The 14837-nt window shown below is 34.9% G+C and overlaps 1 protein-coding gene across 1 annotated transcript in view; it reads right to left on the bottom strand.

Moving 5' to 3' along the window:
* LOC115235273 (bromodomain adjacent to zinc finger domain protein 2B-like) overlaps positions 1 to 14837 on the bottom strand; it is a 90838-nt gene that overhangs the window by 14587 nt on the left and 61414 nt on the right. The window contains 12 exon segments of the mRNA XM_029806941.1: positions 1 to 267; positions 2872 to 2953; positions 3560 to 3834; positions 4075 to 4377; positions 4452 to 4526; positions 4699 to 5087; positions 5703 to 5988; positions 7351 to 7597; positions 7829 to 7846; positions 7941 to 8103; positions 8727 to 8912; positions 9597 to 9824. Of these exon segments, the coding sequence (XP_029662801.1) occupies positions 1 to 267; positions 2872 to 2953; positions 3560 to 3834; positions 4075 to 4377; positions 4452 to 4526; positions 4699 to 5087; positions 5703 to 5988; positions 7351 to 7597; positions 7829 to 7846; positions 7941 to 8103; positions 8727 to 8912; positions 9597 to 9824 (2519 nt within the window).

The raw sequence follows: 14837 nt of genomic DNA, 5'->3' as shown, positions 1-14837 counted from the left end.
CGCGAGGGACGACGACATGGACGGCGGAGGCGGCGGCGGCGGCGGCGGCGGTGGCTTCTTCGACGGCACATCCTCGACGTCCGACTGCTGCATCATGTCCCGGTTACGCCAGCTCTCGGCGATGCTCTCGCGATTCTTCCAGATGGTTGCGACCGTACTGCTCGCAAGACCCAGCTCGCGAGCCACATCGCTCTTGCTTTTGCCGCGCTCGATCTCTTGGATGATCTTCATTTTCTGCTTGATCGTGAACGCGAGCCGCTTTCGACCCTGCGTTGGTAGTGGTTTCAGGGATGCCCAATATATAATCGATCGCGTTAATCGAAAGGAAGATGGTCGTTTAACGACCACATGCGACAGGTCGGCTCGCGATCGATTGGTGGGGATTGGAACGCGACGATACGCGGAGGTCACTTTAGGCGAATACCAGTCATTCCGTGTACGAGTTGTAATTTTGAAGCTCAAATGGATCACACACGATAATATACGAAAAATAAAATCATATGAGAGTAAAATATTTTTCTCTTTCTCTCTTATATGCACAAGATATATAAATAATATTCCTTTCCGAGATTAAAATATCAGATGTAAAATTTCTCGCTATCGAATATTTTACGTGAATAAAATTAAACAATAAAATAATATTATCGGAAAATTAATTCTGCAGACGCATTAGTTTTTCCGCATTATTATCGCGTTCACATTAATTGCTTTTGTAATCGCGATTTTATGAACTCCGCGTGTCGTCTTTAAAAAAACTAAAATATATATAATTTCGATAAAGCCAATTTCAGATACTATAAGCACATGAAAGCGGTTAACCACTTAAAAGGAAATACGCGCGACGTACTTATTAATAATTATAAACACATTAAATAAATAGAAAATAATTTTTCGACTATTTTTCGAATAATGTTTTACACAACGTAACAACAACACAATAACACACATAAAATAATATCGTTTTTAATTAACATCAATATCTTATGAAATTATACCAATTAATTAATCCCTCTAAATGCAATATGCATCGATAACGTACATTTGTTTCACATATTCCTTCTACGTCCCAGGAAAAAAAAAACGATTAGGATCACTTATATACGATCTGGGCATCCCTATTTCTCGCGCGTTCTCCACTACATGTGAACTCACGTGTAGCTACAGTTACTACACTATTGTGTCGTCTGACGTCTCCTTCAAATTGCACGGACTCTGTGTGTATGTTTGGGCAAGTGATGTGCGTGTGGATGTGGAATGCGTGTGTGAATGCGAGGGAACAGATGAACGAACGAGTGACAGTGATTGAGGGGGATAGGATGGTAATCTGGCTTGCGCGAAGGATTCCGCGATGGGTAGTTTTGGAGGACTATCACAATGGATGGACTTTTGAAATCTCTACAATCGCGCGCGCCTCTACTTCGTTGAGGTTTTTCCTTGTGGAGAAAAATTTTCAAAATACGTCGATCAGTCTTTATCATAAGTAAGCATTCTAATATATTACAATATATCTTTAGGTATGAGATTTTAATTAAAATTAAAAATTTTAAAGGAATCCGATGTGCACCGGATGAGAAATATTTCTCAGCAAAAATAAGAAAATTCTTCATTTAATTTCGATTTTACACTTTGACTTTGTAGAAATAAGTTCCGCATTATGAACTTTATATTATTTCGTTAAAAGTATAATTGATTATCTTACACGATTAAAAGAGAAATATGAATAATTGTACACTTTATTCTTATGGCTAACGCATAGAAATGGAGAAAGATCAATTAAAATCATAATTTTAACTAAAAATCAAATGTTGGATACAGTCCGTCCTTTGTATCTTATCACGTTATATTTTAATATCAAATACTTTTTTGTAACGTAAATTTTCCTCTGTCAAAAGCGCAACTCTCCATTACATATAATTACTTATCGCCATTATTCGCGATCAAGCAGATAAAAATAATCAGAAGTAAAATAAATATATCAACGATACCTCTTTCTCTCTCTCGCTCTCTCTTTCTCTCTCTCTCTCTCTCTCTCTCTGTTTACAAAAACATCAAGCAGTATCGATTGAAAACGCATGGAATTGTTTAAAAATACATCAAATATCGCGCACAGAATTTTGAAATTCAAACCAATACTGGCATCCATATTAATTTATTCACGATTCTTACATTCAAAGTTAAAAAATTCAGCTTTTATGTATTTTTGAACATACGCCAAAAAGATGTAGTTAACCATAAAAGAGAGAGAGAGAAATAAAACTTTTATTCCTCTTGTTAAATAATCTGGATATATAAAAAAATCTCAGCGCAACTTTTTTCTATTTTTCTTGTTCTTTTTTTTATGGTAATTTTTTAATTGATAAAAAAGATGAAATCGTCGCTCAGTCCTCAACGAATTTTAGAATGGACAAACGCTCAAAGCGAATAATAATTTGGCAAAATTAGAAAAGGGTGAAAATCAAATAAAAGACAGGTGGGAGGACATGCTGGGTTCTCCTGTCACTATCGCTAGCGGTTATTTTGGTTGGCTAAAGGTGTCTCATGTGTCCTGGGACAATAGGGGTTGTAAGAGGGTTGTTGAACGGATATATAGTATAAGAGAGTTTTTCTATACAAGAATATTCATTAAAAGAGATCGTATAATATGTATATATAGACAGATGTATATATATATATATGGAGATAATATATATATGTATATATATATAAATACGACACACACAGAGAGAGCATGCGACACGCACGACAGGTGGACAAAATACAAAAAAACGTAGGTATCCCAAATAGAATAAGAGAACAGTTTTTTTTTTGTGTGAATGAAACAACGAGATCGAGACAAACGTGAAGGAAATTCGGTGCTAGATATTGACTTACCTCGAGCAGCTGCTGAGTTCTGATCTCCCGTTCCCGTCTCACAGCTTCCTGTCGTTCAGTCTTCTCCTGCTCTTTAATAAGCCTACGGTGAATGAGGATACCATTAAGTTTGCATTATACCCACAAGCGATAAAAACGCTCGAACAAATCATTAATCAAGTTTCGCTTGCAACTATATGTTCATAAATTTTACGAACGCGAAATCAAGTTCTGTATTAATATAGTAAACCGTGACATTCGGATTGTCGGGTTTTCATTCGCGATAGCATTTACTGTTACACGTAATAATCTTAAAGCCGAAGAAATTAATGCACGCTAATTAAACACCAATGTTTTGCAATCCTGAAACTCCGCTTTAAATAATAAAATTCGACGCAGCGCGATAAATGAATAAATAACCGTTTTTATAGCGAGATTGGCACTTCAATAAACTTTATGATTTATTATTTCGACTATTATCGGCAATCATTAATTTTTCGTAATTTTATAAAGTGATTAAAATCAGATAATAATTTAATATATATTGATTCTATCTCTATGTTTTAACATAAACCTTTTGTCTTTTTAGAAATTTCTTTGACTTCTTAGAAACTTTTTAAAAATCTTATTTTGGCAATTTTGCAGTTGGATAATAAGAATAAAAATCGTATATTAAAAAGTGTATATTTTGCATAATCAAATGCCTTACCTAATTTGTTCCTTGTGCCGTAATGCTTCTTCCTTTGCGACCTTCTTGGCATAAGCCAACTTGTCTCTCTCGTACTGATTATTCGTTCGTCCGTCTCTGAAGCTACTAGCCACTTTCAGCTCCTCTAATCTCCTCGCTACTTCTTGGGCGCCGAGTCTGACAAACTCAGCCTCCGCCAGACCCATCGTTGGCTGCAGAAATTCTCCGACCAACGGACGGGACGAAAACGAGAAATTGGCGGTCGTTAACTCGGCAGGATTCTGATGCTCCAGAAACTTAAATCAGAAAATAAACATCTTTCAAAAAAGAGCCGAATAATCTAACCAATCTAACTTTTATATCTCTTTCAGTACATTATTTCCTTATTTTATATATGTAGCAACATTGATAGCACGATAATAAAAAAAGCAACGACAGATAGTTTAGCAAAGTATCTTCGAACTTTCAACAGCTTTATTATACGAATCATTTTTGATAATGTACTCCATTAGCAGTAGTAATATGTCGCAACCAACCTTCACGAGATCGGGACTGCTCCTAAAAGTTTTCCCGCAAGGACTGTAATACGACACGTCGCCTTTTATCACTCCCGTCTTCCCCAGCCCCTTGATAACCGTTTCACGCTTCCAGCCGCGCTCCAGCGGCATTTGAAGGTCTCTCTCGCTGGGCCTGAGCTTTCTCCTCTTCGCGCTAGGTGTACCTTCCGCATTATCGTCATCGGTATCCGTGACAACATCGGTGTTACTGCCGCTCTCGCTGGTCACGTCCATATTACTCTCCTCTCCGGAGACCTCCAATAACTTGTTTTTCATTTTTTCCTGCAAAGATTTCTATATAGGAAGAATAGTTTTAGTGCGAAATCATAAGTAAAAAAAAAAAAAGAAAAACGAACATGGCTCCTCGCCCACGAAGCACGAATTGGTCGAGGTCGCTTCTTCTTCTGTATCTTCGTTAGCAAGTGATAGTACTTTAACAAAAGATAATCCGTAAAGATGTATAAAAATTAGATAATTACAAAAGTCAGAATAAAAAAAGAATTCTATTAATTATCGCAGCAACAACGCATCAATTATAACGTGCCAAAATTAACAGCGACAATAAAAAAATCTCGTTTGAATTCCGTGGCGCCTGAGTTTTACCTGGTGTTTGTCATCATTTTGGCTGGCGGTCGCGGAAGCGTGCATTTGGTGCGCCAGTATATTCGTTTTCAGCAACGATACTTGGTGAGACAATGGCACACTTGGATCCAAGGTCGGGGTGGGTTTTATCCCTAAAGCTCTGCTCTGGGCCAGCAGCGACGCTACCGTGTTTTTCTTAGGCTTCGACACACCGCGGCCGAGATTTCGCGGCCTACCGTCCTTGTGGTGGGTGGCAGTGCTCGCACTCTCGCTTTCCTCGCTACCGCTACTCGGCCGTTGTGGCGAATCCGCGGCGGCAAAGAATTGCGCTAAGGAGGGACTAGGCGACGCCGGGACCGGCACCGAATTCTGCGGCACTCTTCTCGGCTTAGGTCCAGGTTTTCGTCTCGCTGTGATAATTCGGTCAGTTATAGTTTGGTCAATAAAATTAAATATCTTTAGAAAAAAATTGGTTTCTCCGAAAAATAAAAAGAATAAATTTTTACTTCATCCTCTGAAAAATAGTTTAATTTAAAAAAAAAAAAAAAACTAACTTTTCCAGTGAAGTTCTCGACTTACATTTTCACTTTTGTGAATGTAATAAATAGTGAATGTCTTGGCAGCTTTTAGAAATAGTACAGAATAAAAGAAATAGAGCAATTCTATTGGTTATCTCCTTTCCTCTTCTTATAGTTACTAAATTAAATGATTTTATTTCGGTATTTTAGATTTGACAATTAATTTATTAATTTAATATTAATTTTAGTTTAAATCAATTTACTTCAATTACTGCTCATAAATCTTGTAACAAGTTTTTGAAAGACCGACTTTAAGAGATGTAGAAATTCAAACGGATGAACTGAGATTATAACGTTTACGAAAATATTATCAACTTTTTACTTTCCTATTTCAAAACAGTTTCTTCACCAAATAAAAATACGCGATATTTCTACGCCTTACAACAACTTTTTTAAAACGACAACGATCGGAAACAAGCCGCACCGCGCCGCATTTGTTATACTTACATGTTCGATCGGAGGCAAGTAATGACTGGCTTAAATTACTGAGCTGACTGAGCGGCTGACTACAAGAAATCGACGAGCTATTATTCGTCGTGGCGGGTTTCAGAGAGAGATTTAGGGGCGCATCCGCATCGTTGACGTTGTTGTTGGCGTTGCTGCTACTGCTGCTGCTGCTACTACTACTAGTGTACGTTGGAGGTGCCGACAGAACGGAGCCATTAGTCGAATGAGCCGGTAGTTTGATCACTTCTACTCGATCTACTGAATCTCTGTACTCGTTCGAGTCGGTCTAAGAAAAGATAGAATGCATAATAATTCACTCAAAAAAGTGGTATTGCTTGGTGCGCAAAATTAACTGAGGTACATAAATGATTAGCAAATACTGTGATATCGCATATGTTTCGCATTTAATCAATCTAAGTGACAGAGACAGAATTTATATCTGAACTGTTTGTGAAATTTAGAAAGAATGTTTTTCTGTGGCGCCTATCCATGTTAAGGCCAATCATACTTGTTATAAAGTTTGGCTGTGGTATACAGAAAAGATTAGCGGCAAGAAACAAATGAATATATAATCCTCACGTCTAACATATTTGTATAACGCGCTCAATCTATCTAGCTCTTTTAAACAATTTTTCTCAATTTTTCGATGCTGCAGTTATAATTGGCAATTATATTTCTCACAAAGATCGTTTAGCTGTAGTATCGAAACTCATATTTATCCAATGCAGTGATTAACATTTGGCAATGGGACCTAAATTTTCTAGAAGATATTATTAGAATATTGCTGCTATAAATTCTATATGTAACAGACAATATTCTAACAGATACAAAAAATAGCGATAAATTTTTGCTGTGACACCTAGAAATCTACCTATATCAGCAAGACATTTTTTTGAGTGTTATGCAATGTACTGCGCATTACAGGTTTTTATATCAAATATAAAGTATGCGTTATATTTAGCGTTATTAGTTAGCTTTCTCAAGAGAGTATTCATAGTATATCATTTATAAAAAGTATAAATTATATAGGGTGTCTACTCAAATCTTGTAAAAAAATTCCCTGATCTTCCAGGTATTTTTGTTCAAAATTCCAGGTAAAAAGAATATTTTGAAGATTTTTTGGTGCAATTTCCTCAAATAAATTCTTTTATTGTACGCGTTTTCTAACGTTTTTCACTCACACAAAGGAAAAACACAAAGCATTTTAAGTTTCAAGTGCTAAATTTTTACAAATGTACTAAAAACAAAATTGAATAGCTTTCGTTAAGATAAAATTTTTTAACTTGCATAACATTTTTATTTTTTATCACTAAAAATTAAAATAAAGAATATATATTGCATATTCAATTTTTTGTTAAGACATTGAACACATAAACAGAGATAGATATATAGATAGATATATATATATATAGGTAAGAGAGAATTTAATTTTTAAATTTCCCGAGTCCCATAAAATTTCATAAGAATTCCCTGATTTCTTCAGGTACAAAAAAATTCTCTGAGAATTCCAAGTTTTTTATGTTTTTCCAGGGGGTAGACACCCTGTTATATAAATGACAAATATGTAATGTATTATAACTCCTTGTATAATTCTATGCAATTAGGGTATTTTAAAATCACGATAAATGCGAATGGCGCTTGAACGTACCCCCGTGCGATTATATTTTCTCGGTTCCATCATCAGCGACGAGGATGACGTCGTGTTTGTCTGATGCGCGCTAAGAGCAGGGACGGGCGGCGGATGTACGCTGACGCTGGGAGTGTCCAAGGATATTGTCTTCTTCCTGCCGCGGTTTGTCGTCCCGGGAACCTTCGGGCCGACTATACTCGACGTGTATTTGATAATCTCCGTATCAGGAGGTAGACGCACACCTCCCAATATACTGCTAGGATCACTGGAGAAAATGTCATTATGACATTATTTATTTTCAGCAACAATTGAGAATAAAATTATGCGATAACGAGAAAAAATATCGCAAAAAATGAAATTTACGAATCTAGTTTTATTAAAGTCTCTATAATCTGGGCTTACAGTTAATATAAATATTCTTAAATTGTGTAAATTGCGTGCGTATCATAAAACGTTATAAAGCAAATCTATTGCGTAATAGACTTAATATATTCACCTTCCTTCCTTCGCGGAACTGTCTCGCAATAAGAAAAATGATAGCATGAAAGATAATTCTACAATCTTGTACTGTATACGTTATTACAATTAGAAACACGCAAGGTTCTCACCTGACGACATTCGTTTGCGAATTTGGTGTACTGCTGACCGGGGTGCTATGATGAGAAGATGTCACCGGTACTTGAGTGGACACAGGTAGACTGCTACTCGTCATACTCGGCGTCGTTGAGCTACTACTGCTAGCTGGTGTCTTGTGACTCTTGCTTGACTTAGCTGCTTGGTCGTAAAAACATACACAACAGTGAACATCTCGAATTTATGTAATTTAAATTGTCACCGAAAAATGTCCGCATTCTCGTCTCAATACAAGATCAACGACCGGCGATTGTCTCGGAACTTTCTGATTGTTATGAACTTTCACAAGTCTAGTTTCAAGTTCTTATCTCATTAACAACTAATTTCGTTTATAACTCGAAACTTGAAGAGAAATAAGGGCGACTCTAGAATTATATTATTGTAACTTGAAATATAAATGACAAGATATAAAACGATAAAATATTTATAAATATACAAAATAGAAGATAATTATAATAATAAATTAAAAGAGCAAATATGTAAAATCAGAAGAAAGAATATATTAACTCGGACAAATTTTAGGAATATAAAAATATCGAAAAAATAACAAGTCTAGGAATTAAAAATCATATTTCGCGGAGTACGTTGTCGCACAAGTTTAGCCGTTAAAAAGAAACAAGACTGTTAAGGATATATGTGGTCCGACTATTCTGAGTGACGTTGTTATTTCGAAAGGACTCGATGATCGAGGATTAAGCGTACGGAGGCGGACAGTTTCTCGAGCATCGTATCATGCAATGTTGCCGATCGTTATTACTTACACTTACTGGACTTGTGGGACGAGAGGGACGGGGGATTAAGTAGAGAGGCGGGATAGGGCGGCAGGAGGCTCTCGGTACCGGGCGGAAATCCAGGGAGTCCTGCTGCTCCTTGTAGCCTCGCGATGTAGTCCTGCGCCGCCAGATGAGAGGCCATTGTCCACCATGCACTGGCTGCTGGATTGATGCCTACAATATGAACGAATACCTTCGTGCGTTCCGTAAATCCGCTCGGTCCGTAAAATTCGATCTTAAACTGCGGCTCGACATGGCTCGATTGTTATATTCACAACGAGATATAAAGGATAACTTTTTAGAACGTAATCGTGACAAAGTAATATGTAGATATATAAAAGATGTAATAAATATTTCTAATCTCTTTGTAAAAAAATACAACAGACTTTAGATGAAAATTTAAGATTTCTAATAATGTTTATTTAAATCAGCGTTCGCATAAACTAAACATTACAATTATTTATCATCGATCTATATTGATTATCGATAAAAATGTACAGCCTACTGAAATTTTAAATACTTATTCAATTGATAATTTTGGCAACTTGAAATATTAAGCACCGTTGTGTGAAATATTTTTGATTGTGCCGTTGCCTGAAAATTTAACGGCATTCCGCTACGTTTACTACACATGTCGCGTTCAATGTTAGTCAAACGATCCCAAATTATCACGAAAACAGCCTTGTAAGAAACACGCTTCCAAGAAGAAGCAATGTTTATTTCCGTATTTATGACGTGTAGAGCCATGATAATCGACGAAACTTTAGAAACGGATTATAATCTCACGCGGAAGAAGAACAGGATGAAAGCAAGAATAAGGGGGAGTAAAAAACGAGGGTTGACGGAAAATTTACTTACCCAAACTTGCAGCTTGACTGGCAGCCACGCTGAGTGTACCAAGGCTACTGTGGGGATACGGAGATGGGGGTGGCGCCGAGGCTGGTGTGTGACCCCCAAAGCCAGGCGCAGAACCCCCCCGGCCCAGAATAGCGTAAGCCGACGGCAAATGGTGGGCCCCCAAGCCATAACCACCCGGTATCCCACCGAAAAGCGATGACGCCGCGCTGTCGCCTCGGGGCCAATATGCTAAAATTAAAATCGGAGAAATTTGAATGTGAACGAGGCTATGAATTTATGGTATCCTTACTTATGTGTTACATATATTTTGTGTGTGTGTGTGTGTGTGTGTATGTATTCGTGGATCGATAAATAATGCTCGAGTCAACGACATTATTTCGAGAAAGCGCATTAAATGTTTAAAAGGATGTTTGTGTACGAGCAAAATCAATAAGATTGATAATATATCGATTATACGATATATTGTAATCTAAAGCGAAACGTCAATTTAGAAAATTTGAAAAATATCCATTGTAGCGAAAATCAATCTGCAAAACAATCTAAACGGCATTGTAATCTCTATTCCCTATAACACAAAGTCATTCGTGCTTTGTGAAATCCAATTTCATGTTATTCTTTGTTATTTCATTCAATGATACTGATCCCTTCAATTTTGTCATATTGCGCGAACAATGTGTGATAACTGTTTTATATAGATCGGTGCTCACATTGATCCTAACTTACTAGTTAGTAAGTTAGGATCAATAATAGTGCGTCTACTAATAGTGCGTCAAAGTCCTGCGATGATTTGAGTAAATTAATTAATTACCTGGGAGCTATATATGCCATTTGTTTGCATGATAATATGCCATATGTTAAAGTAATAATTTATTATTGCGCTCTATCGTGCAAAACAAAATATACACACACGCACATACACATATTCCCAGCAAGAATCATATAAAGATCGAGGCGAATACGCATGTAAATCTTGCACGCGATAAATAAATACATTACTTGTTGAGAAATGATTTCGTTACACGTGCAACGTAAATGTTTACAAAAAGCGCAGAAATACATCGCGATAATTTTGTAAAATATTTCTCAACACGAAATATTTTGAACATTCGAAATAAAGCAAAAATAGTCGCAATAAGCGCGAATAAATTCTCTTCATTTATAATTATGTATTTTTACTTGAATTAAATCTGCACAGAGGTACTAAAATAAGCCAGTTTTTATTCATTTTAATTCTATGTAATTGACCTACCTCTCAAATCGCATTATCATGTTAACTGTTATGCGCGTTGTTAATAACGATAACGAAGTGTTTTGCAACGCAAGAGCGGATAAGTAATGTAATTGAATAAATCGTGCATGCATGTTATAATGTTAGAAATTAAGTGTGCGATGAAAATAATTCACGGATGCCAAGAACTTGTTACGATAACATCAATTGTACAGACATTAACAAAAACTAACCATTCTTTTCAAACGCTTTATATAAGAGTTAAAGTTAACATTCAAATAAAAAATATAAATTTCTTTATTTTTTTCTCTCTTTTTATAACCCCACAATTTACCTCTAAAAAAAGAAAGAAAACGTTTTTTCAAGAAAAAAACTAAAGAAAATTTTTTCTATTGTTTAAGAATGTATGTGTCATATGTCAAAACATTGATAAAAGCATGAAAATTTCGTAGACTGTTCTACTATTTCTCCTGAGTGTGCAAAACTTGGGCACAATTCTCTTAATAATTTAGAAATTATTTAAGCTTAAAGTTAGTATTGATTCTTAGGGAAAATCTCGTATTGTAGCACTTATTGACAAATTTGACAAAACAAAACATTGCCAACGAAATAAAAATTTTCACATATATAAAGAAAACTCTGATAAATATTTGTGCAAAACTTGATTTACAATTAAATCTTATTAGACTTATTACTCGTTTAAAAGTTATTTACTAGAAATTGTAGAAAAATATTATCTCTCTCTTTCTGCAAATTACTTGTCTTTTTTTGTTTCTTGCAGTTGATTTCAGGGATCAAAATTCACGATCAAAAGTTTTTGTCACAAATTAGGAAAAATATTAATTACAACTATTTTCTTTTACAAAGACCATATTATTTTGTGATACTTTAATTCCTTTTATAATTCGGATTTATTTATTTGAGTTTTCAAATAGTATAAACGTAAAAAATGTTCTTTTTTTAATTTTGATAGTTTTTTGCTACTATTATATAGCCAAAACAAATATATTAGAGCACTATTGCACAAGCTTTTCTCTAGAAATTACAGTTTAATGAGCGAATTATCGCGAAAAGAAGCAAATTCTCAATCTCAGGGCGTTAGTTTTGCGGAAAGCGGTACTCGATCATTCGCGTCGCATTCGTATACAATTTATTGTTGCGAATGCCGGCGCAAATGTACCGTTGATTTTCTACGAGTGCGACGGCCTTGAGTAAGGCCGTGGCATTGAAATCCGAGCGGCGCTTTAATTTATACCGGTCGTTGAACTCTCCGCACTCAGGCTTATACGACTACTTTACCCAGTAAACAGCCATCGCCGCCGCCGCAGCCGCATAATAGTTTACCTGCATACGCATGTGTTTACAATACAATAAATGGATGGACGAGATACGAGCAGGATCAAAGTTTCATTCATCATCGATTTTCCATGATCTTTGGACAGTTTCGTGAAGATGTGAAAGTCGCGAACAAACGTTCGACGTTCTCGCGAGATGCTACTGATCTCTCTTTCTTCGACGGAGCATTTATAATTGGACTGTAAATAGTAATCACCGATGTAATCGTAATGGAGAATTAAATTGGCGCCGTTCCAAACAAAGCCAATGTTTTAAGACCGTGCGTAAACAAAAGTATAACGCGAACAAATACTTTAAAAAGTATTAATCAATAACCGCGTATTCTTTCATTTAAGCTTTAATCGAGATTCATAATTTAATTCACGGTCAATTTCCTGAACAATGTAGTTCATGTCTCTCAGTCGCTGACCTCGATTGTTAGCGACGACCCTATATATAGCACAATTTTCTTTTCTTAATGATTTAACGACGAGCGGAAAGTCGTATCGTGCCTTCCTCTTTAATATACATGCTTTAACAGCAATCCATTATTCGAACAACCGGCCAACGCATTAACTGTGACCACCATTTTCAGGTATATATATGTATGTATGTATGTATGTATGTATGTATGTATGTATGTATGTATGTATGTATGTATGTATGTATGTATGTATGTATGTATGTATGTATGTATGTATGTATGTATGTATGTATGTATGTATGTATGTATGTATGTATGTATGTATGTATGTATGTATGTATGTATGTATGTATGTATGTATGTATGTATGTATGTATGTATGTATGTATGTATGTATGTATGTATGTATGTATGTATGTATGTATGTATGTATGTATGTATGTATGTATGTATGTATGTATGTATGTATGTATGTATGTATGTATGTATGTATGTATGTATGTATGTATGTATGTATGTATGTATGTATGTATGTATGTATGTATGTATGTATGTATGTATGTATGTATGTATGTATGTATGTATGTATGTATGTATGTATGTATGTATGTATGTATGTATGTATGTATGTATGTATGTATGTATGTATGTATGTATGTATGTATGTATGTATGTATGTATGTATGTATGTATGTATGTATGTATGTATGTATGTATGTATGTATGTATGTATGTATGTATGTATGTATGTATGTATGTATGTATGTATGTATGTATGTATGTATGTATGTATGTATGTATGTATGTATGTATGTATGTATGTATGTATGTATGTATGTATGTATGTATGTATGTATGTATGTATGTATGTATGTATGTATGTATGTATGTATGTATGTATGTATGTATGTATGTATGTATGTATGTATGTATGTATGTATGTATGTATGTATGTATGTATGTATGTATGTATGTATGTATGTATGTATGTATGTATGTATGTATGTATGTATGTATGTATGTATGTATGTATGTATGTATATACACATATAATATTGTGTTTGATGTAACGTTGCCGTGCCAGAACTCGTAAAGACAACCGATAAAATACTCTCGTTGGAAGGAGCGGTGGCGGCAACGGCGGGCGTATATTTGTGTATCTCATCACTACTTTTTCATTTGACGTAAAAGAACGTTAGCACATATTCATGCGTGACATATGACCTATATCATTTGATGAAAATTACATCTATCGAGATAATATAGCGTAAATGGTATGACGTGTACAAACTGCCGTGTTTCGAATAAATCGATACAAATTTCGTCTAGATTGTCGTAATTATCGTATATCGCGCATATGAAAGAAATATGAAATACGAGAAACGTGTGAGATTAACGAGCATTGAATTACACTCAAGAGATATTTCTACATTGAACTTGTTACGTATAGTTTATACATTCTCCTGTCACTTATAATCTATCTCCTTGAATTTATAAGAGGAGTCTCGATATTCCTCCAGTATTTCCGCCTATAGTTTATCATAAAGTGCAAGTTTATTTATAGATTAAATTGCAATAATTTGCATAATCTCATACATTTCCATAGTCATAAATTTTCATATTGAAAATCTCTCATTATACTGACAACTTGTAAATATTATCTCTATCGCTTTAGCATATTTAAATGTAATTCATGCGATAGATCTTAATATCAATCATTAATATCATAAACGTAAATTGTGTTAGAACATTACAATGATAATGTTTTTCATTTTCTACATGACTGTAAAACAATAAAAAGTAATATAATTATGGTATTGCGCACATAAAATCTATATACACATAAGTACTTCTAAACTATCAATTATCGTAACATAGTTTATATTTTGCTATAATCGATAGTCATCTATGTCTACATAAGGTTAATTAGAATATCACGATGATCGACAAGCAGTAACGCCTGATGATATAATGACTCACGTCTTCATATATTGAATGAGATACAAAATATGGCTGTCGGGTTATGAGTTTCGCATGTGTAACACAAAAGAAGGCCTTTAATCCTGCGGTGCAACGGAATATTAAATGCAATGAACACTGACATTAACTTTATCACCATATATAGCTAAAGAGTGCAATAAATAAGAAACTCAAATATTTTATTTATTATTCTAAAGAGTTAAATAATTGTTATTACCTTATAAATTTTTATTTTATTAAGAAAAATTATTATCTTCTCTATTATTTATAATAT

Source organism: Formica exsecta, unplaced genomic scaffold (assembly GCF_003651465.1).
Source record: "Formica exsecta isolate Colony F162 unplaced genomic scaffold, ASM365146v1 scaffold1093, whole genome shotgun sequence".
NCBI classification, from domain to species: Eukaryota; Metazoa; Arthropoda; class Insecta; order Hymenoptera; family Formicidae; genus Formica; species Formica exsecta.
This window is presented reverse-complemented; position numbering and strand designations above follow the sequence as displayed.